The sequence below is a fragment of the Pristis pectinata genome, chromosome 40 (genome assembly GCF_009764475.1).
Source record: "Pristis pectinata isolate sPriPec2 chromosome 40, sPriPec2.1.pri, whole genome shotgun sequence".
NCBI lineage: Eukaryota > Metazoa > Chordata > Chondrichthyes > Rhinopristiformes > Pristidae > Pristis > Pristis pectinata.
The window spans coordinates 5,706,974-5,728,311 of record NC_067443.1 but is presented as its reverse complement, the minus strand read 5'-3'; the positions used below and the strand labels follow the sequence as shown (position 1 = coordinate 5,728,311).

Genomic DNA, 21,338 nt, shown 5'->3' with positions numbered 1-21,338 from the left:
TCCCTGGGTGCCTGTGGTGGTTGGGGAGGGGGGGGGGGGGGGGGGGGGGGTGGGGTGGGGGAGGCAGTGAGAACTGGCAGTCATCTATTGAACACCTCAGCCGTTGAGTAGGGGCTATTGTCAACAGGGCCGTCAGGCTGGCTCACCCCAGGCACAGATGGGCAGCCATCAGCTGCATGAACCTGCCTGCTTGCCCACTTCCCAATGGAAGAGGGCCGGATTGAATGTTTCCGCATTCACAACGAGGAGGTTACAACGGACCGACCTACCTGTCCTGATTACTGTCACATGCATCACCAACAAGGTCATCGTCTGCGTCTGTCTGCGGGCAGGGAGCAAACACAAACAGTTAACGCAGGGAGCAGCCATCCCGTTAACATTATAGACAGAAACAGGCCATTCAGCCCACCATTTCCATACTGCCCACTGTACCACCACCCGAGCCGTGCCCTCTTCTCACAGCTCCCATCGGGCAGGAGGTACAGAAGTCTGAAGTCCCCACACCACCAGGTTCAGGAACAGCTACTTCCCTTCAACCATTCGGTTCTTGAACCAACCGGCACAACCCTAATCACCACCTCAGTACAGCAACACTGGGACCACTTTGATCACTTTGCACTAAAATGGACTTTATTATAGAACATGGAACAGTACAGCACAATACAGGCCCTTCGGCCCACAACGTTGTGCCGACCTTTAAACCTCACCTAAGACTATCTAACCCCTTCCCCCTCCCCCAACATATTCCTCTATTTTAAATTCCTCCATATGCTTATCTAGCAATCTCTTGAATTTGACCAATGTACCTGCCTCCACCACCGCCCCAGGCAGCGCATTCCACACCCCAACCACTCTCTGGGTAAAAAACCTTCCTCTGATATCTCCCTTGAACGTCCCACCCGTTACTTTAAAGCCATGCCTTCTTGTATTGAGGGCATTATGTTAATTATGTTCTTTCTTGTAAAAATTGTCTATGTTTTTCTTGTGAATGCTGCTTATCTGATGCTCTGTGCCTGTGATGCTGCTGCAAATAAGTAAGTCTTTCATTGCACCCGTGCACACAAGGACTTGTGCAGATGACAATAAACTTGACTTTGATTTTGAATCCCAGTTACCCGCATCAGATCCGTGGTTTTCTACACTTTGATGGTTCAAGGATGTGTTTAGGTGTTTCTTATTTGTCGTGACAGTCTCTGCCTCTTCAGCTAACGTCACGAAGTACAACCTTCCCACAACTTGAGGGTAATGGAAACCTTTCAGCACCACTCCATGCCCAGAGCTGGATGCTGCCGTCTGTGTGCTCTCTGGAGGTGCTCAGTGGTGGTGACCAGGAGCTAGGACCCTGTGAACCACCTTCAGGCCAATAGGGGAGGTCACCCTGGTCGATGAACACTGTCGCGCGGAGGATCTCCTGGTGAGTCTTCTGCTGGGCCTGGCCAAGCCGGCCATCCACGGGTTGCGGCGGCAGGCGGTCAAGGGTTCCGGCCGGTCGGCCTGCCTGCCCGTCTTCTGGGTTTACCTGCGCGCGCGGGTGCCCTCAAAGAGGGAGCACACGATCTCCGTGGGCACCCTGGTTGAATTCTGTGCTCGGTGGGCCCCTCGGGAATCGCGTGTGTCATGGACGGTGAGAATGCGATTCTTCTCTGAAGAGTTGCGTGGTGCAATTAGCGGGTGTTGTGTTGCGTGTGTGTTTTGCAGGGTTTTAGTTAGCGTTATTTTGTTGTAGTTATGTAGGTGCTTAGTTTCTTCTCTTCTATATTAGTTGTAGTGTTTTGACACTGATTGTCCTTTTGTAGTGCTTTTAGTTAATAAACGTTTATATATAAAAAATATTAGCACTGTCACATAAATAGCAGAGGGTCCAGCCCAGGAGTGCGGAGGTGTCTGGGGCGGGCAGGGTGGAGCTGAATGCTGGCCGTAGGCTGGACACAGGGGGTCGGTGTGGATTCGGGGAGGGGTGCGGTCCTACCTGGGTGGGGTTACTCATTTCGGGACAGCTGTCGCACGCGTCGCCGACTCCATCTCCATCCCGGTCCGTCTGCAGAGGGTTCGGGACGGCTCCACAGTTATCCAAGCTGTTGGGAATTCCTGAAAAAGTGAGGCAAAAAGGAGGGTGGGAATTTGGGATAAGGGAAGTGGGATGGAGGCTGGGGGGAGAGTTGTGGTTGGAATGGGAGTGTGGGGGGACGGAGTGGGGGGGGAAGAATCGGTAGTGCGGGAATGGGTGTGCGGCGGGGACAGGAGTGGGGGGGATGGAATGGCGGGGGGACGGAAGTGCGGGAGACAGAGTGCGGGGGCAGACGGGATGGGTGTGCTGGGAATGTGGGGGACGGATGTGCGCGGGAGACGGGTGCATGGGGGACGGAACAGGTGTGGCGGGGAGTGTGGGGAGGGGTGTGTGCGGGGACCGGGATGGGTGTGCGGGGGGGATGGGATGGTAACGTTGATGGAAGACTCCACCACACCATCTCCATCAATGTCAGTGTCACAGGCGTCCCCCTCCCCGTTGTTGTCCGTGTCCCTCTGACTGTTGTTGGGAACGTTGGGACAGTGTGTCACAGGCGTCCCCCAACGAATCCGTGGTCGGAGTCTCTGCTGGTCCTTGTTGTGGGACCAGTCGGCAGTTATCCTGGGAAAGCAAAGGCCAGGAATTAGTTCACAGCTCAGTCTGGGCACTGGGTCCCACAGCTCAGTCTGGTGTCCCAGCCAATGAATCGCCACACCCCCTCCCACCAAGAGCCCAGCTACCTCCTCTTGGTGCCCAGCCACATCTCCATCGCCCAGTGCTGGAGGGAAGTTCACATCCATCAGGAGCTTCACTAGACCAGTCACACACAAACTGTGGCTACAGGATGATCGATGCTGCCTCAAGAAGGCAACATCTATCACCAAAGATCCCCACCATCCGGGTCATGCCATCTTCTCGCAGCTCCCATAGGGCAGGAGATTCAGAAGCCTGAAGTCCCACACCGCCATGTTCAGGAACAGCTACTTCCCTTCAACCATTCGGTTCTTGAACCAACCGGCACAACCCTAATCACTAGTTTGGCAACACTAGGACCACTTTGCATTAAAATGGACTTCATGTTTTTTTGTTCTGTGTTCTTTCTTGTAAAAGTTATGTATAATTTAGGTTTTTCTTGTGAATGTCGTGTATCTGATGCTATGTGTCTGTGACGCTGCTGCAATTGAGTTTTTTGTTGCATCTGTACACACAGCGGCTGAGGATCCTGCAGTCAGTCACTCACCTCCTGACACCCCAAGGCCTTTCCTCCGTCTACACATCAGGAGTGTGATGGGATGCTCTCCTCTTGCCTAAGTGAGCGCAGCTCTGAATCTAAGGAAGCTCGACAGCATCCAGGACAAAGCAGCCTGCTCAAACGGCACCCCATCCAAACCCCACCCCCCCCAAACACTCCCTCCCTCCACCACCAGCACACAGTGGCTGCAGTGCGCACCAGCTACAAAAGGCACTGGTTACCTGGGCTACTCTGACAGCACCTCCCAGACCCACCATCTCTCCCGCCGAGGGCAGCAGGCGTGGGGGGGGGGGCACTGCCACCCACAGGATCCCCCTCCCACCACCCCGACTTGGAAACACGTTAGCCGTTCCTGAGCTGTCGCCGGATCCAAATCCCAGAACTGCCTCCCTGACAGCACCTGGGAGCACACAGACCGCGGCGGTTTCAAGACGGCTCATCTCCACCCCCCACAAGGGGCAGTTAAATGTTGGCTTTGCCCACAAAAACTAAAGCTTTTGCTTTCTTCCATGGCCTTAAAAATAAAGGTCAGAAAATGGGGAAAAGCTTAGTTTTATAAAGTAATTACCTAGAGCTACTGATCTGCAGACTTCAAACACAGGCTCAAGCCCTGGTTGAGAGGGACCTGCTCCAGAATCCTTCCAAGCACGAGCCTCTCGCTCCCCAAGTTCTCCCCACTGACTCCCTCCTCTCACCTTCCCCTGTGGACTGTACAGGGATCAGCCAGGGGCTACAGGGGCTTCTTCCTTTGCCTTTTTTTCCCCTCTATCTCCTTACCTTTGACCCATCCCCCAGTGGATCTGCTCTCCCCTCCTCTCCCTGCACCTGCCCATCACGATCTCTTACCTGCATCTACCTATCACCACCTTGTGCCCACCCCGTCTCCCCTCTTTTGTCCACCTATCACTGCTCTGCTTTTCCCTCCTACATATTGGGCTTCCCCTTTTCCTGTCTTCAGTCCTGAAGAAGGGTCCTGACCCGAAACGTTGACCGCCTTCTTTTCTCCATGGATGCTGCCTGGCCTGCGGAGTTCCTCCAGTATCATCGTGTTTTTCTAACCTGCACGTTCTTGATGCCGTCTCCATCCGCGTCGTCGTCGCACTGATCTCCCACGCCGTCCTTGTCTGCATCCTCCTGCCCAGAGTTCGGTGTGTACTGGCAGTTATCCTGGGGACGGAAAGAGATGAAACTGGAGACACAAGGGACTGTGTCTCAAGTTACTCTGCAAGGGAGAGGTCAGTACGCCAGACTACCACAGATGCTTAAAAGAGACTTGAGAGGTAACTTCTTTACACAGAAGGTAGTGAGTACCTGGAATGAACTGCCAGAAGAAGTGGTTGAGGTGGGTACAATTGCAGCAAAGGAGGGAGCGCCGCGCCACAGGAGGGGCGGCGAGGAGGGAGCACTCCAAAAGTGCTGCCTTTGATTAATATATTAGTTGAAGGGTTCCAACTGTGTAAACTGCCCATGGTTCACCCACTTTCATTTCTCGCAGTGATCTGGTCAACGGCACTAACAAACAACAGATTATCTGGTTAGCTGTTCATCTGATCCTCCAAGATTGCTGGCTAATAAACCACCAGGGAGTGGGTGAAGGGACCCTCCTGTATTGCTCACCTTATTGCAGTGACGGTGGTTGTCGATGCAGGGCAGGTCACGGTCAGGGTAACCGTCGATGTCTGTGTCTGGGCCACACACGTAGCCATTGCCAGCCCAGCCGACTTTGCACTGTGGGGAAGAAGATGGTGGTGAGTGACGGGGATGGGATGTCTGAGAGAGATGTCACCTTCACCCAGAGGGAGGGAGCAGCCTCCTGCCCAGGGAACAGCCCGAGTCCTCCTGCAGTCGTGGCAGCCGGTCACCTCCGCTCGGCAGGGGTGACACAGACATGGGTGGTGCCCAAGGGACACACAAAGCACCAGCCACAGGGAGACATTGGGGGGAAAATGTCCCATTGGGAGACCATCTGGAGGTAGAATATCCCACAGGGAGATGTCTGGTGGGAATGGCCCACAGGGAGACATCTGTGGAAGGAGAACGTCCAATTGGGAAACCATCTGGAGGCAGAACATCTCACAGGGAGATGTCTGGTGGAAATGTCCCATAGGGAGACCATCTGGCGAGGGTACGTCCCACAGGGAGATGTCTGACGGGGGAGAACGTCCCACAAGGAGACGTCTGGAGGGGGAAGGTCTCACAGGGGGATCGTCTGGTGGGAAACATCCCACAGGGAGATGGTCTAGAGGAGGAAAGTCCCACATGGAGACCATCTGGATGAGGAATGTCGCACAAGGAGATGTCTGGAAGGAGAATCTCCCACAGGGAGACTGTGAGCGAGGTTTGATTTGCATGGGATCAATACATGGAATTTGAAGAGGACAGGATGTCCCAAACTCTGATGTTGAGTGGAGCCCTAGACGCGATAACACTCACAACCACCAGACCGGTGGACATCGAGCCTACAGCGAGGTTGAGGTTAGATGTAAAACTGACCTGGGGAAGAGCGTTGGCAGAAGCACGGACGCTGCCGCTGACACTTGCACCTTGGGACCTTCACACAAAGCTGCCACAGCTTGAAACTCTCTAGCCGGCACCCTTGGGACCTGTCCAGTTCCGGACAACAGAAACTGGCCCCTGATCATCCTCTGAGCAGGAGAACTGGTCTTGTCAAAGTATCGACACCAACCGGGTTACATAATGGTGCCGAGAACCGTCAGTAACTCGAAACGCTGTCGGCTGAGATTGCAAGAGTAGCACTGGTAGGTTAATTTGCTACAGATTTGTGCAGATGTTAAGGCAGAAGGTACAAAGACGTACCACCAGCTTCTATCCTGCTGTTATCAGACTCTTAAAGAGACCTCTTATACGATAAAGATAGAATCATAGAACAGTACAGCACAATACAGGCCCTTCGGCCCACAACGTTGTGCAGACCTTTAAACCTCACCTAGGACTATCTAACCCCTTCCTCCCACATATCCCTCTATTTTAAATTCCTCCATATGCTTATCTAGCAATCTCTTGAATTTGACCAATGTATCAGCCTCCACCACCACCCCAGGCAGCGCATTCCACGCCCCAACCACTCTCTGGGTAAAAAAACCTTCCTCTGATATCTCCCTTGAACTTCCCACCCATTACTTTAAAGCCATGCCCTCTTGTATTGAGCATTGGTGCCATGGGAAAGAGGCGCTGGCTGTCCACTCTATCTATTCCTCTTAATATTTTGTACACCTCTATCATGTCTCCTCTCATCCTCCTCTCCAAAGAGTAAAGCCCTAGCTCCCTCAGTCTCTCCTCATAATGCATACTCTCTAAACCAGGCAGCGTCCTGGTAAATCTCCTCTGCACCCTTTCCAACGCTTCCACATCCTTCCTATAATGAGGCGACCAGAAAGATGAGCTCTTGATCTCTCAATCTACCTCGTCATGGCTCTTTGCACGACAATAGACTTTGCCTTTTTTTGTGTCCTTTCTTGTATAATTTATTTTATATTCTTGTGAATGTTATGCCTCTGACGCTATGTGCCTGTGATGCTGCTACAAGGTAGTTTTTCATTGCACCTGTGCACACATGTGCTTGTGCAGATGACAATAAACTCGACTTTGACTTGACTTTATTTGTCTACCTGCCCTGCCCTCTCTCTGTTACTGTAACACTACATTCGGTTTTCTTTTTACTACCTCGATGTACTAATGTACGGCATGGTCTGTCTGGATGGCACGCAGACAAAAGCTTTTCACTGTACCTCGGTGCATGTGACAATAATAAGCCAATTAATTAAATATAGATCTTAGTTAGAACTAGCTGGTAAGAGCATGCGGAGACAATAGATCTGCCGGGACAGTCTATCTTGTGGACTTTGGGGAGGAGATAGAAGCAGGCAGTCCTAGGTTGCAGGATTATCATGTTGGTAGCTGTGGGAGGGGAGAGATCTCCCAAGGTGATGAGGTCAGTGATGGTGCGGGAGGTAATGTCCTGGTGGTCCTTGGTGGGGTCATGGTTCCGGGGTAGGTAGGAGGAAGTGTCCGAGAGTTGGCGTCTGGCCTCTGCAAGGTAGAGGTCAGTATGCCAGACTACTACAGACACTTCAAAGAGACCTGAGAGGTAACTCCTTTGCACTGAAGGTAGTGAGTACCAGGAATGAGCTGCCAGAGGAAGTGGTCGAGGGAGGTACAATTGCAACACTTAAGAGGCATTTGGATAGGTACATGGAGGGGAGGGGCTTGGAGGGCTATGGGCCAAACATGGACAACTGGGACTAGCAGGGAGGATGCTGTGGTTGGCATGGACTGGTTGGGCTGAAGGGCCTGTTTCCGTGCTGTATTACTCTATGACTCTGGTTAGTTAGTACAGATCTGTACTACAGATTCAAAACATGCTGGACCAGGGGAGTTGCCAGGCCACAGAATGCTGGACCAGTGAGTTTCGAGCTCACTAAGGCTGCAGACTCAGCCAGCTCCATCACAGGCACAACCCTCCCCACCATCGAGGACATCTTCAAGAGGTGGTGCCTCAAGAAGGCAACATCCATCATTGAGGACCCTCACCATCCGGGGCATACCCTCTTCTCGTTACTACCATGGGGGAGGAGGTACAGGAGCCTAAAATCCACACTCAACGATTCAGAAACAGCTTCTTCCCCTCTGTCATCAGATTTCTGAACGGTCCATGGAGACTACCTCATTATTCCTTTTTTTGCAGTATTTATCTATTTTTGTAGTTTATAGTAATTTTATGCCTTTGCACTGTACTGCTGCTGCAAAGCAACAAATTTCACGTCATACAAGTCAGTGATAATAAACCTGATTCTGGTCCTGAGAGACCTGTGCTTAGACTCACATGGCAGGAAGCTTCTCCATTCCTCTCAATGGTGCACTGAGCGTTCACATCGCACGGGTTGACGCTGGCGCTGCTGCAGGACTTCAGCTGAAGGCAGCCCACAGTCTGGTTCCCAACAAACCCAATCCGGCAGGGACCGCACTCGAAGGAGCCCTGTGGGAAGGAGGCAGGGTTAAGACACCAGAGTCTGCAGATGCCAGAATCTGGAGCAACATACAAGCTGCTGGAGGAACTCAGCGGGTCCAGCAGCATCTGTGGGGAGGTGGGTGGGAGGAACTGTCGATGTTTTGGGTCAAGACCCTGCATCAGGACCTAATTTTATCAGTGGATGGTTTGTCTCCCAAGATGGACAAAGATGGCGGCACTGTAGCGTAGCGGTTAGCGCGATGCTATTTTAGCGCCAGCGATTGGGGTTCGATTCCCGTCGCTGTCTGTAAGGAGTTTGTACGTTCTCCTCGTGTCTGCGTGGGTTTCCTCCGGGTGCTCTGGTTTCCTCCCACATTGCAAAGATGTACGGGTAGGTTAATTTGTGTTTAAAATGGGCGGCGTCAACTCGTTGGGCTGGAAGGGCCTGTTACCACGTTGTAAATAAAAAATAAAAAAAATTTTAAAAAATTTAAAAAGGGATCTAGAAAAAGGAGACAAGTGTCAGAAGACAAGTGCGGAGGCCCGATCATTGGGGATGTTTAAGGAGGAGATTGATAGGTATCTAATTAGTCAAGATATCAAAGGATATGGGGAAAAGGCCGGGAATTGGGGCTAGATGGGAGAATAGTTTAGCTCATGGTGAGGTAGCAGAGCAGACTCGATGGGCCGAATCGCCGACTTCTGCTCCCTTGTCTTGTGATCTTGTGAAATGGTCCACGTGAATTTGAGAGCAAGGTGAAAGTCAGTGGCACCGCCTCTTGAAGACATCCTCGATGGTGGGGAGGGTTGTGACCATGATGGAGCTGGCTGAGTCTGCAGCCCGTGTGAGATCGAAACTCACTAGTCCGGCACTCTGCGGTACACCAACTCCCCTAGCCAAGTGATGGAGGGTTTCGACCCGAAACGTCGACAATTCCCCCCTCCCCCCCCCCCCCCCCGACAGATGCTGCTCAACCTGCTGAGTTCCTCCAGCAGATGGTGTGTTGCCATAGTTAAGATGCCTGTGTCTCGTGGAACTGGGAGCTGATTCTGACTGCATCTTTACAGCTGCAGGTCCCCAGTGGATTTTGGGTCCACGCGCCACCCCACCCCACCCCACCAGCGCCAAACCAGGGAGAGTCCATAAACTGCTCAGCCACACAGGTTTCACTCTGTTGCACGCTCACACTGCTTGATCCCAGCACACTCCCAGCAGCAGTCACCAGTGGGGGTTCTCAGCTCATTTACAGGAGATGGGGCTCACTGGAAAAGCCCAACACTGACTGCCTGTCTCTAACTCACCCCCAAGGAGGTAGGAGTGTGGGTAAGGTGCTCCCTCAGCGCTGTCGGGGAGGGAATTCTGGGATTTACAGCCAGTGACGGTGAAGGAACGGCCAAGATATATTTCCAGATCGGGATGGTGGAGGGGGAACCCACAGGTGGTAGTGTTCCCCTGTGGGCTGCTTCCCTTATTGGGAGAGCTGGCTGGTTTAAGAGGTGCCGTTGGAGTAGACTAGGGAGGTGCGTTTTGTAGACGGTGCACACCACAGCCACTATGGTGGAGGGACGGAGAGTTCAGGGGCGGGGGACAGATGGGGTGCCGATCGAGTGGGCTGCTTTGTTGAGCTTCTCTGGAGGTGCACTCACCCGGGCAAGTGGAGGGTGTCCAACCACAGGAGGGTCTGTCCATTCAAAGCTTTTCACTGTACCGCGGTACGTGCGGCGATAATACACCAATTACTTTGGGGGAAGCTTCAGTGAATCAGGAGGTGAGTCACTGGCTGCAGGATTCCCCAGACTCTGACCTGCTCCTGTAGCCATGGTCTGTGTGACTGGGCCATTGAAGTTTCTGATAAATGTGGCCCTCTCAGAATCTGAGGACAGGGTGATGGCGATGGTGCGGGGATACAGCATGGATATGGGAGCTTCTGCCCATCGAGTCCATGCTGGCCATCAACTGCCCGTTTGCACCGATCCCCATTTTATTCTCCCTACATTCCCACTTGGAGTACTGTGCTCAGGTCTGGTCCCCTCACTACAGGAAGGATGTGGAAGCCATAGAAAGGGTGCAGAGGAGATTTACAAGGATGTTGCCTGGATGGGGGAGCATGCCTTATGAAAACAGGTTGAGGGAACTCGGCCTTTTCTCCTTGGAGCGACGGAGGACGAGGGGGGACCTGATAGAGGTGTATAAGATGATGAGGGGCATTGATCGTGTGGATAGTCGGAGGCTTTGCCCCAGGGCTGAAATGGTTGCCACAAGAGGACACAGGTTTAAGGTGCTGGGGAGTAGGTATAGAGGAGATGTCAGGGGTAAGTTTTTTCACTCAGAGAGTGGTGTGTGTGTGGAATGGGCTGCCGGCAACGGTGGTGGAGGCGGATACGATAGGGTCTTTTAAGAGACTTTTGGATAGGTTCATGGAGCTGAGAAAAATAGAGGGCTATGGGTAAGCCTAGTCATTTCTAAGGTAGGGACATGTTCGGCACAGCTTTGTGGGCTGAAGGGCCTGTATGTGCTGTAGGTTTTCTATGTTCTAACTCCCCCCACCCACACGATTTACAGCGGCTGATTAACCCACCGATCCTTCACATCGTTGGGATGCGGGAGGGAACCGGAGCACCCGGGGGGAAATCCACGCGATCACCGGGAGAACGTGCAAACTCGCGCGCACGCACACACACACACACACACACACACACACACACACACACACACACACACACACACACACACAGTGCCAGAGGTCAGAATCGATCCCAGGTCTCCAGCACTGTGAGGCAGCGGTTTTACCCGATCCTGTTTGGGCAGGGGGAGAAATATGTAGAACAGCTCTCTCCCTGTCTCAGCAGATCCTGGGATTTACTGGTTACCCCGCAGCCCGGAAGCAGCCGCGGGAATTCTGTCCACTCACCACGGTGTTTGTGCAGACCGAGTTGGTCGTGCAGCCTCCATTGTTGCCGTCGTTGCATTCATCGATATCCAGGCAGACCTGTGCAGGAGGGAAAGAGAGAGAGAGAGGGTTAAGACAGAACCTGCCACAGCGTCCCCACTGTACAGACTTGCGATGGTGGTATAGTGGTGAGCATAGCTGCCTTCCAAGCAGTTGACCCGGGTTCGATTCCCGGCCATCGCAGAAATTTTTGGGATAAAATGAACTGGGAGTGCAGTGTTGTTTTTTCCACTGTCAGTGAACACTGCAGCTGAGGTTTCGATGAAGCTGTTAACACTGCCATAGCTCCAGACCTGCCTGTTGGTGTCTACTGCCCACCGCTGGCCAGTGCTGCTGTTGCACCTTGTTAAAGGGTTCCTGCCGGAGGGGCTGTGTTTTGTCCGTGAGGACTTCTGCCCCAAGACAGCAAGAAGTCGCAGAGAGCTGTGGACGCAGCCCAGCCCACCTCGCAAACCAGCCTCCCCTCCGCTGACTCCGTCTACACTTCCCGCTGCCTTGGGAAAGCAGCCGACAAGGAGTTGGCGTCCCACAGAGTGAGTTTCTTTTTCACTAAGGTTGTAGGCTCAGCCAGCTCCATCACGGGCACGACCCTCCCCGCCATCGAGGACGTCTTCAGGAGGCGGCGCAACTAACTTCCATCTTGCTCTCAAATTCACGTGGACCATTTCTGATACTTGTCTCCTTTTTCTAGATCTCTCTGTCTCCATCTCAGGAGACAAACCATCCACTGATAAAATTAGGTCCCGATGCAGGGTCTTGACCCGAAACATTGACAGTTCCTTTCCGCCTCCCCCCACCCCCCCCCCCCCCCCCCCCCCCCCCCCCCCCCACCACAGATGCTGCTCAACTTGCTGAGTTCCTCCAGCAGTTTGTAATCAAGGACTCCTCACACCCCGGGCATTCTCTCTTCTTCCCCCCTCCCATCGGGCAGAAGATACAAAAGCCTGAGAGCAGGAACCACCAGGCTCAAGGACAGCTTCTATCCCGCTGTTACCAGACTCTTGAACAGATCTCTCATACACTAAAACAAATTCTTGATCTCCCAATCTACCTCGACATGACCCTTGCACTTTATTTGTCCACCTGCATTGCACTTTCTCTGTAACTGTAACACTACATTCTGCATTCTGTTCTCCTTTTTACTGCCTTGTTGTACTCATGTACAGAATGATCTGTCTGGATGGCACGCAAACAGAAGTTTTTCCACTGTATCTCTGTACACGTGACAATAATAAACTAATTCAATCCAATTCAAAAGATTTTGGAAGCTCTGTTTATGATCCTCCGGGACTGCTAGTGATGACACATCCCAACGCTCCGCAAAGAAGGAATCTTTACATACAGGTGCTTTTTCCCGTAAGAGTCCGAGAGGCTCTTTAACAGGAGAGGGGCATTGAGCCCTGGGTCTGTTGGTACGATGGGAGGGGACTCAGACACTGACCTGCCCCAGGGCTGCAGGGCAGTGGGAATCACAGTTCAGCTGGAGGTTTCTGACCAGCAGCCATGCCCCGCAGAGGTCTCTGATCAGGGCATGGATCGCTGGTGTCTGCAGCTGTGAAACAATCCAGGGGAAGAGGGCAGGTGTCCCAGGCATGTTTGCGCCCATATGTGCAGGCACACACATGCATTTCCACACATTTCCACATGCATGCATACACACAAATGGATGCACATATTTATATGCACATATACAATGCACATATAAACAGGCATGCATGCAGACTCATGCAAATACATGCAGAAACATGCAGAAAGACAGGCATGTACACATACAAATGCGTGCACACACACATCACACACGGGCACAAACACACACACAATCACACACGGGCACAAACACACACATCACACACGGGCACAAACACACAAACACACACACACACGGGCACAAACACACACGGGCACAAGCACACACACACATACACAAACATACACACACATCACACACGGGCACAAACATACACACACACACACGGGCACACACTTTGGTTTCCACAGACCCCAGCCTCGGTAACTACCTCTGTGTTATGAATCCGAACAGATTTAACCTATAATTTACCCATTTCTGGCTACATCTGTGATCCTTGTTTAATCCACAGATTCCTCTCTTCTCTCCTGCCCCCTCTTCCATAAACATCCCCCACCTTCAGGGCCTCAGTATCCAGAACCTGATCCAGCTACTTCCTTCTGTGCCAACAGCCCTTTGCAGTTTAAACCATCAGAGGATCTGTGCTGACCCCATTGCCCCAGGAACCATGGGGAGGAAACCAGCCTGGGTTCAGACACCATCCTCGCAGTGCGGGAAGGCGCTGGGCTCACGTTGCGACAGGCAGCCCTCGGCGTTGGCTCTTGCCCTGGAGTCCCTGACACTTGGCTGCTCACCTGTTTCATGGTCTTTGCACTGTCCACTCCCACACCGGCGACGATGTTACCCCTGTATCCCGTGGGACACTGCTCGCACCGGAATCCCGGTACTGCGTTTATGCATTTGGATCCGGAGAAGCAAGGGTTGGCAAAGGCGCACTGGAAAGTAAAATAAAAATCAGGCAGCCTGAACGGTTGCAAACCTCAAGTTCCTAGGTGTAAATATCACCAATAACCCGTCCTGGTCCAACCACGTAGACGCTACGACCAATAAAGCTCACCAGCGCCTCTACTTCCTCAGAAGGTTAAGGAAATTCAGCACGTCCCCGTTGACCCTCATCCTATCGGGGTACATCAAGGCTTGGTATGGCAGCTGCTCTGCCCGTGATCACAAGAGTCGTGAACACTGCCCAGTCCATCACAAAAACCAGCCTCCCTTCTGCATATAACACACCATCAATCCACTTGATTAGATGTTAGCTTGTCACTAGGTGTTGGAGTGGTGGATTACAAGCAATGTTCATTGCTGACCTCGTCAATGTCAGTGCAGTGTGAGCCGTTCCCCACGAAACCCTCGGGACACGGTCCACAGCGGTAACCTGGGTACTCGTACGTTTCCATACATGCCACGCTTTCGAAGCAAGGGTTGGGATCGCACTTGGAGCGATGTTCGTGGAAGCCTTGGTGGTGAAGGAAAGAGGTCTTGTTAAAAAAATATCAAGACTTCCTCTTTACCTCCACTGGATGATCCAAGAGACCAAACACTTGCAATGAATCCCACTGTACTAATGGACCAAACACATTCCCATTTACTCCAATACAAATCTCAATTTCCATCCCCTCCCATCGTACAGAATTCCAATGGACCAAACCCCTTCCCATTCCCTCCCATCGTACGGGATTCTAATGGACCAAACCCCTTCCCATCCCCTCCCGTCGTACGGGATTCTAATGGACCAAACCCCTTCCCATCCCCTCCCGTCGTACAGAATTCCAATGGACCAAACCCCTTCCCATCCCCTCCCGTCGTACAGAATTCCAATGGACCAAACCCCTTCCCATCCCCTCCTGTCGTACAGAATTCCAATGGACCAAACCCCTTCCCATCCCCTCCCATTGCACCGATTCTTTCCAAGACACCTCCCTTTTCCAAGATCCTGCCCAAACCTTGGCCTGGCTCACGAGCTAATGTCTGACGGTAGGGGGCGATGAAGGCTGTGGGCAACGGGATCCAGACTCACCGCAGACTTGACATTCCAGGATGGTGTTCCGGATCAGCGACATTTCCTTCACCTGTTGGAAGGGACGGGGACCTGTGAGTGAAAGGTACTCACGTTTCCCGGGACGCTGGACACGGCTCCGTGCCTGGGCTTGTGACCACCAATCCCATGCCCGGATCTGGAAATCCTAATGCTATTGACTGGGACAGTGACCCCTGACATGTGACCCCCATGTCCAGAAGCAGAAGCCCTGACCCAGTGGCTGGGACTGTGAACTGTGTCCTCTGACCCTTTGTTGTGACTGGGTCAGTGAGCCTCAATGTTGCCCTGTATGATGAACTCACGGCAACCTCTTGCTTGTTCCTTGCCGCCCTCTCCCCCACCACCCAGGGTCACAACCCCCACACCCAGCCCAGGACCATACACACATCTCTCCACCCACCCACAGACCTATTCCCACCCCACAGCCCCAGGAACACCCCCAAGACCAAAGGTCCCACTACCACCACACCAAACCTTGCCCTGCCCCAGGTGTCCACTCACCTGCTCCCTGATGTCCTGCCTCAAGTCGCGGAGAGCCTGGTTGAAAAGGGACAACTGACTGACCAGGGCCTTCAACTGGTCACCTGAGGGGGAGACGGGATAGTGATGGGGGTTAGTTGTTGGCACCGGTTTCTCTCCAGGGGGTGACCGAGCTCGGTCACAAGACCCACAGGCACATTCCCATGGGGCTTTTCTTTCCTGGTCAGCTTGGATCCCAAGGATGGGATGTGGAAAATCTGTGACCAGCATCATGGACTGGAGATCTGACAAGGGTGCAGAGAGAGAGCTGACAACAAACCCTCCACCCGAGGGTGCAGAGGGAGATCTGACACCAAACTCTCCACCCAAGGGTGCAGAGGGAGATCTGACAACAAACCCTCCACTCGAGGGTGCAGAGAGAGATCTGACACCAAGCTCTCCATCCGAGGGTGCAGAGGGAGATCTGACACCCAAACCCTCCACCCGAGGATGCAGAGGGAGATCTGACAACAAACTCTCCACCCGAGGACACAGAGGGAGATCTGACACCCAGCCCCCATCTGGCTCTGACCCAGAGTATCCATATTATGGTTGGTGGGGCAGTCACAGATCAGGGGTCACAAGCAGTCACTCCCTGGGATTCCAGTGTCCATCAGGAAGCCACTTATTGGGACACAACCATGTGATTCAATTGTTCACAGGTCCTCCCTTCCTGTACATCACGAAGCTGCCAGATTCAGCGGCGTACAGGCGGCCCAGAGCTGCAGTGTTACCACACAGTTCACATGACAAATGGAGGTCAGGACACGGGCACCTGTGGAATTGTTGCCCCTCCCTGACTGCCCATTGAGAAAGTGGGGTTGAACCACCTCTGTGAACCGTGTTGTCAGAGTGGGAGTCCCAGGATTGATCCCGGGAGATGAAAGGGTTAACGTATGAGGAGCGGTTGATGTCTCTGGGCCTGTACTTGATGGAGTTCAGAAGGATGAGGGGAGATCTAATTGAAACCTACCGGATACTGAAAGGTCTGGATAGAACAGACGTGGAGAGGATGTTTCCATCAGTGGGACAGTCTAGGATCAGAGGGCACAGCCTCAGAATAAAGGGACGTCCCTTTAGTACTGAGATGAGGAGGAATTCCTTTAGCCAGAGGGTGGTGAATCTGTGGAATTCGTTGCCACAGACGGCTGTGGAGGCCAAGTCATTGGGTATATTTAAAGCAGAGGTTGACAGGTTCTTGATTAGAAAGGACATTGAAGGTTACGGGGAGAAGGCAGGAGAATGGGGTTGAGAGGGAAAGGTAAATCAGACATGATCGAATGGTGGAGCAGACTCAATGGGCTGAATGGCCTAATTCTGCTCCTATGTCTTATGGATTCAGGTAATGAAGGAACTTTTGGGGAGGGATTTGGCCAGTGAAGGGATGGCACTACATTTCTGGGTTGCAATGTGAACCCACCCTCTGCTGGGCTGCCCAGGGTATCAGATGCTCCTTGGGTTCTGCAAGGGTTGTGTCACTACCAGTGGTGTGGAGGATGGTGCTGAACCCCGGACCCCTGCCATCGACTGCTTCACCCTACAACTGGTACTGAGGTCAGCTGGACCAGGGACACCTCGCTGTAGGTGTTCCTGTGGTAACACCCAACGCCCTACCCAGAGGGCCGACCTCCGAAAGCCAGAGCCACCTTCGGCTGTGACTGCGATCTGTGGAGGGATTCTGCTGTGCCCCCTGTCCCCAGCAGGTGGCAGACGAGAGCCAGAACCCAGCAGCAAAGAACAATGCCCAGAGATTCAGTCTTCACCCGCTGATCACACACACAAACGCCAGCTGGGGGAAGCTGTTGAACGGTGATCAGGGCTGTCCCCCCCTCCCTAACCCCAGGGTCACTGGGCAGTGATGGAGAGCAGGAACCCTGGCTGATTTCCCCCCCCCCTCTAACCCCAGGTCACTGGGCAGTGATGGGGAGCAGGAACCCCAGCTGATTCCCCCCCTCTCTCTCTAACCCCAGGGTCACTGGGCAGTGATGGGGAGCAGGAACTCTAACTGATTCTCCCTCCCTCTCTAACTGCGAGGTCACTGGGCAGTGATGGGGAGCAGGAGCCCTGGCTGATACCCCCCCTCTCTCCAACCCTGGGGTCACTGGGCAGTGCTCGGGGGGTCAGGTTTGACACAGTGGTGCTGAAATCAATTGGGACTAGCCTGCTGTTCTCAGTGGTTCAGCAATAGTCACTGATCATCTTCAGAGTGAAAAAGACAGTCAACGTTTTGGGTCGAGACCTTTCATCTGGACTGGAGGGGGGCAGCAGAGATCACAAAGGGGGAGCAGTGAGGGAGACTCTCACAGAACTCCCGAAGAGAGGAGGAAATCTTCTTCTGGGTGGGTGTACCTTGAAGAGACTTCACAGAGGAGCAGCAAAAATGGAGACACAAGAGATACTGCAGACGCTGAAATCTGGAGCAACACACAAAGCGCTGGAGGAACTCAGCGGGTCAGGCAGCATCTGTGGAGGGAAATGGACAGTCGACGTTTCGGGTTGAGACTCTTCCATTTGTCCATTTCCCTCCACAGATGCTGCCCGACCCACTGAGTTCCTCCAGCGCTTTGTGTGTTGCTCCGGATTGCAGCATCTGGAGTCTCTTGTGTCTGCCAGTGATCATCTTCCTTTGTTTGGATCCACCTGCTCAAGGAAGGGAGCAATTCACTGACAAAGGCCAGCATTTATCACCCACTCTTAACAGCCCCTGAACTGAGTGGATGGCTGAGTCATTTCGGAGGGCTGTTGGGAATTAACCCATTGCACGTCATCTGGAGTCTCGTTGGCCAGACTGGTTTACAACGGCAGATTCCCTTCCCTGAAAGACACCATTGAACCTCTCTCCGAGAGGCACCAGTCTGTGTACAGATATCCCTATGAGAGAGGGACAGAGAGACACCGTTCAATTTGACAATATCCCCTTTAGAGAAGGACTCAGAGACAGCAGACATTGCATGGTTATCCCACGGGAGAGAGGGACTGAGAGACACCGGTCAGTGTACAGATAACCCCTGAGAGTGAGGGACTGAGAGACACCGGTCAGTGTACAGATAACCCCTGAGAGAGAGGGACTGAGAGACACCGGTCAGTGTACAGATAACCCCTGAGATAGAGGGACTGAGAGACACCGGTCAGTGTACAGATAACCCCTGAGATAGAGGGACTGAGAGACACCGGTCAGTGTCCAGATAACCCCTGAGAGAGAGAGGGACTGAGAGACACCAGTCAGTGTACAGATCTCCCCCTGAGAGAGAGGGACTGAGAGATACCAATACATATCTCCCTGAGATAATCCTGTCACTGTTTTTATGACCAATCCTGTCAAATACTAGAGGGCATCCACTTAAGGTGAGGGGGAAAAGTTTAATGTGCGGGGCAAGTTTTTTTTCAATATACAGAAAGTGGTAAGTGTCTAGAAAGGGTCGCCAGAGGCGGTGGTGGAAGCAGATATGATAGTGGCGTTTAAGAAGCTTTTAGATACGAATATGCAGGCAGTTGAATTTGGCATTGTGTTCAGCACAGACATCGTGGGCTGAAGTGCCTGTTCCTGTGTTGTGCTGTTCTGTGTTCTATGTTATTTTTCAGTCCAGATTTACTTAATGACTTGAAATATGTTCCCTGGTTGTCACTGTGGAACTCACGTTACCAGGTCAATAATTCAGACTCTGGTTGATATCTTCACCTTAAACCTCTGCCCTCTGGTTATATATACCTCTGTAATGGGGCACAAGAAACTGCAGATGCTGGAAGCTGAAGCAATAAACAGAATGCTAAAAAACTCAGCGTGTTAGGCAGCACCTCTGGAGGCAAAAGGTGTAAGTCGAGGTTTCGGGTCAGGTCCTGATGCAGGTACAATAGTTCGCCGAAGGTGGTGTCACAGGGTTCAGATTCCAGCATCTGCAGTTTCTTGCGCCCCATGACAGAGGTGTATATAACCAGAGGGCAGAGGTTTAAGGTGAGGAGTAAGAGATTTAGCGAGGATATAAGGAAGAATTTTTTCACCCAGAGGGTGAAAAATACCAGTACCAATACCAGAGGTCATGCATTTAAGGTGAGAGGGAGTAGGTTCAGAACAGACGTGAGGGGGACGTCTTTTACTGAGAGTGTGGTGGAGGCCTGGAATGCATTGCCTGATAGGGTGGTGGAGGCAAATTCATTGGAGACTTTTAAGAGGGGCTTGGATGGGCACATGAATGAGAGGAAAATAGAGGGATATGGGCATTCTGTAGGTAGGAGGGATGAGCTATGTCGGCACAACATTGTGGGCCGAAGGGCCTGTTCTGTGCTGTACTGTTCTATGTTAACCACTGGTTATGTTACTGAACGAGCATCCAGTAATCTCTCTATGAGGCTTGGTACCATACCTGGCATTATATCTCCATTAAGAGATAAATTTGGAGGTTAAGATTAGTCGCAGTAAAATGACCACAGCACCACACCCAAGTCCAGGATGTCAGTAATGTAATGAAGAAGCACAGGTAAAGTCACTGTACTTACCCAAGATGGAATTTGCATCATTCACTACAAAATGAAAGAAAAATGAATGGTTACATCCATGACCGGGAACACATTTTAAACAGATCTTTCAATTGTACCCCCCAACACTAGATTCCGTAGGAGAAGCTTGCCTGAGGGTAAATGGACAGCTGAGGGAACTGAGAAGCAAAATAAAAAATACAGATGCTAGAAACCGGAGATAAAAGCAGAACATGCTGGGAATACTGAGACAGTAATGTTGCCTTTATTGCAGTGTCGGGATGTAATAGGAAGGAGGGTTTGCTGCAGTTCCGCAGGGCTGTAGCAGGACTGCACTAGGAGACACGCATGCAGTTTTGCTCTCCGTACCTGAGGTACTGGTGTTATGGGTAACCACGTTAGCCAAACATTTTGCTAAAGTTTTGGTAAAAATCCTTAGTAATACTGACTCGATCGTTATGGGTCACTAATTATCAACTTGTTGCAATTTACTAACATTGTCAGATTTAGGAATAAGCGTCTTTTGACCACGCAAGTAGATAGGGTGGTAAAGAAGGCATAGGCATTCTTGTCTTCATCAGTTGAGGCATTGAATACAAGAGCAAGGAAGTCACGTTGCAGGTGTATAAAACTTTGATTGGGCTGCACTTGGAGTATTGTATGCATTTCTGGTCGCTCCATTACAGGAAGGGTGCGGAGGCTTTGGAGAGGGTGCAGAAGAGGTTCACCAGGATGCTGCCTGGATTAGAGGGCGTGAGTTTCATTTAGGAACATTTAGGAGAGATTTAGGAACATCCGGCTGTTCTTAATGTTAAATGGTGCTTTGCCACACTTAATCTAAGAGTAAAACATTCTGGCTAAAATATTAACATCCAATTTGCAAACCTCATTCAGATTCAGGCCTTCTGCATTATCCTTTTCAAAACCATAGACAGCATTTAAAATGGAGACATAAGAGACTGCAGATGCTGGATTCTGGAGCAACACACAAAACGCTGGAGGAACTCTGCGGGTCAGGCAGCATCCGTGGAGGGAGACGGACAGTCATGTTTCAGGTTGAGACCCTTCATCTGGACTGAAAGTTAGAGGGGAGATAGCCAGTATAAAAAGGTGGACAGAAGGGGTGGAGTAAGGGCTGGCAGGTGATAGATAGATCCAGGTGAGGAGGGCTGATAATGGGCCAGAAAATGGCAGATGGAATTTAATGCAGGCAAGTGTGAGGTGTTGCATTTTGGAAGGACAAATCAAGGTAGGACATACAGAGTAAATGGTAGGGCACTGAGGAGTGCGGAGGAACAAAGGGATCTGGGAGTTCAAATACATAATTCCCTGAAAGTGGCGTCACAGGTAGACAGGGTTGTAAAGAAGGCTTTTGGCATCCTGGCATTCATAAATCAAAGTATTGAGTATAGGAGTTGGGATGTTATGGTGAGGTTGTATAAGACACTGGTGAGGCCAAATTTGGAGTATTGTGTGCAGTTCTGGTCACCTAACTATAGGAAGGGTATCAGTAAGATTGAAAGAGTGCAGAGAAGATTTA

The 21,338-nt window shown here is 51.9% G+C and overlaps 1 protein-coding gene and 1 non-coding gene across 2 annotated transcripts in view; one reads left to right on the top strand and one right to left on the bottom strand.

Moving 5' to 3' along the window:
* The window catches only part of LOC127587341 (thrombospondin-3-like), a 58,993-nt gene that overhangs the window by 15,442 nt on the left and 22,213 nt on the right, over nucleotides 1–21,338 (bottom strand). Inside the window, 13 exon segments of the mRNA XM_052045593.1 lie at nucleotides 270–322; nucleotides 1,970–2,088; nucleotides 2,466–2,553; nucleotides 2,555–2,629; nucleotides 4,320–4,427; nucleotides 4,878–4,988; nucleotides 8,104–8,256; nucleotides 11,142–11,219; nucleotides 13,563–13,703; nucleotides 14,076–14,224; nucleotides 14,786–14,837; nucleotides 15,308–15,390; nucleotides 19,820–19,843. Of these exon segments, the coding sequence (XP_051901553.1) occupies nucleotides 270–322; nucleotides 1,970–2,088; nucleotides 2,466–2,553; nucleotides 2,555–2,629; nucleotides 4,320–4,427; nucleotides 4,878–4,988; nucleotides 8,104–8,256; nucleotides 11,142–11,219; nucleotides 13,563–13,703; nucleotides 14,076–14,224; nucleotides 14,786–14,837; nucleotides 15,308–15,390; nucleotides 19,820–19,843 (1,234 nt within the window).
* trnag-ucc (transfer RNA glycine (anticodon UCC)) lies at nucleotides 11,292–11,363 on the top strand. Its single transcript has one exon. It is a non-coding gene; the product is annotated as a tRNA-Gly (tRNA).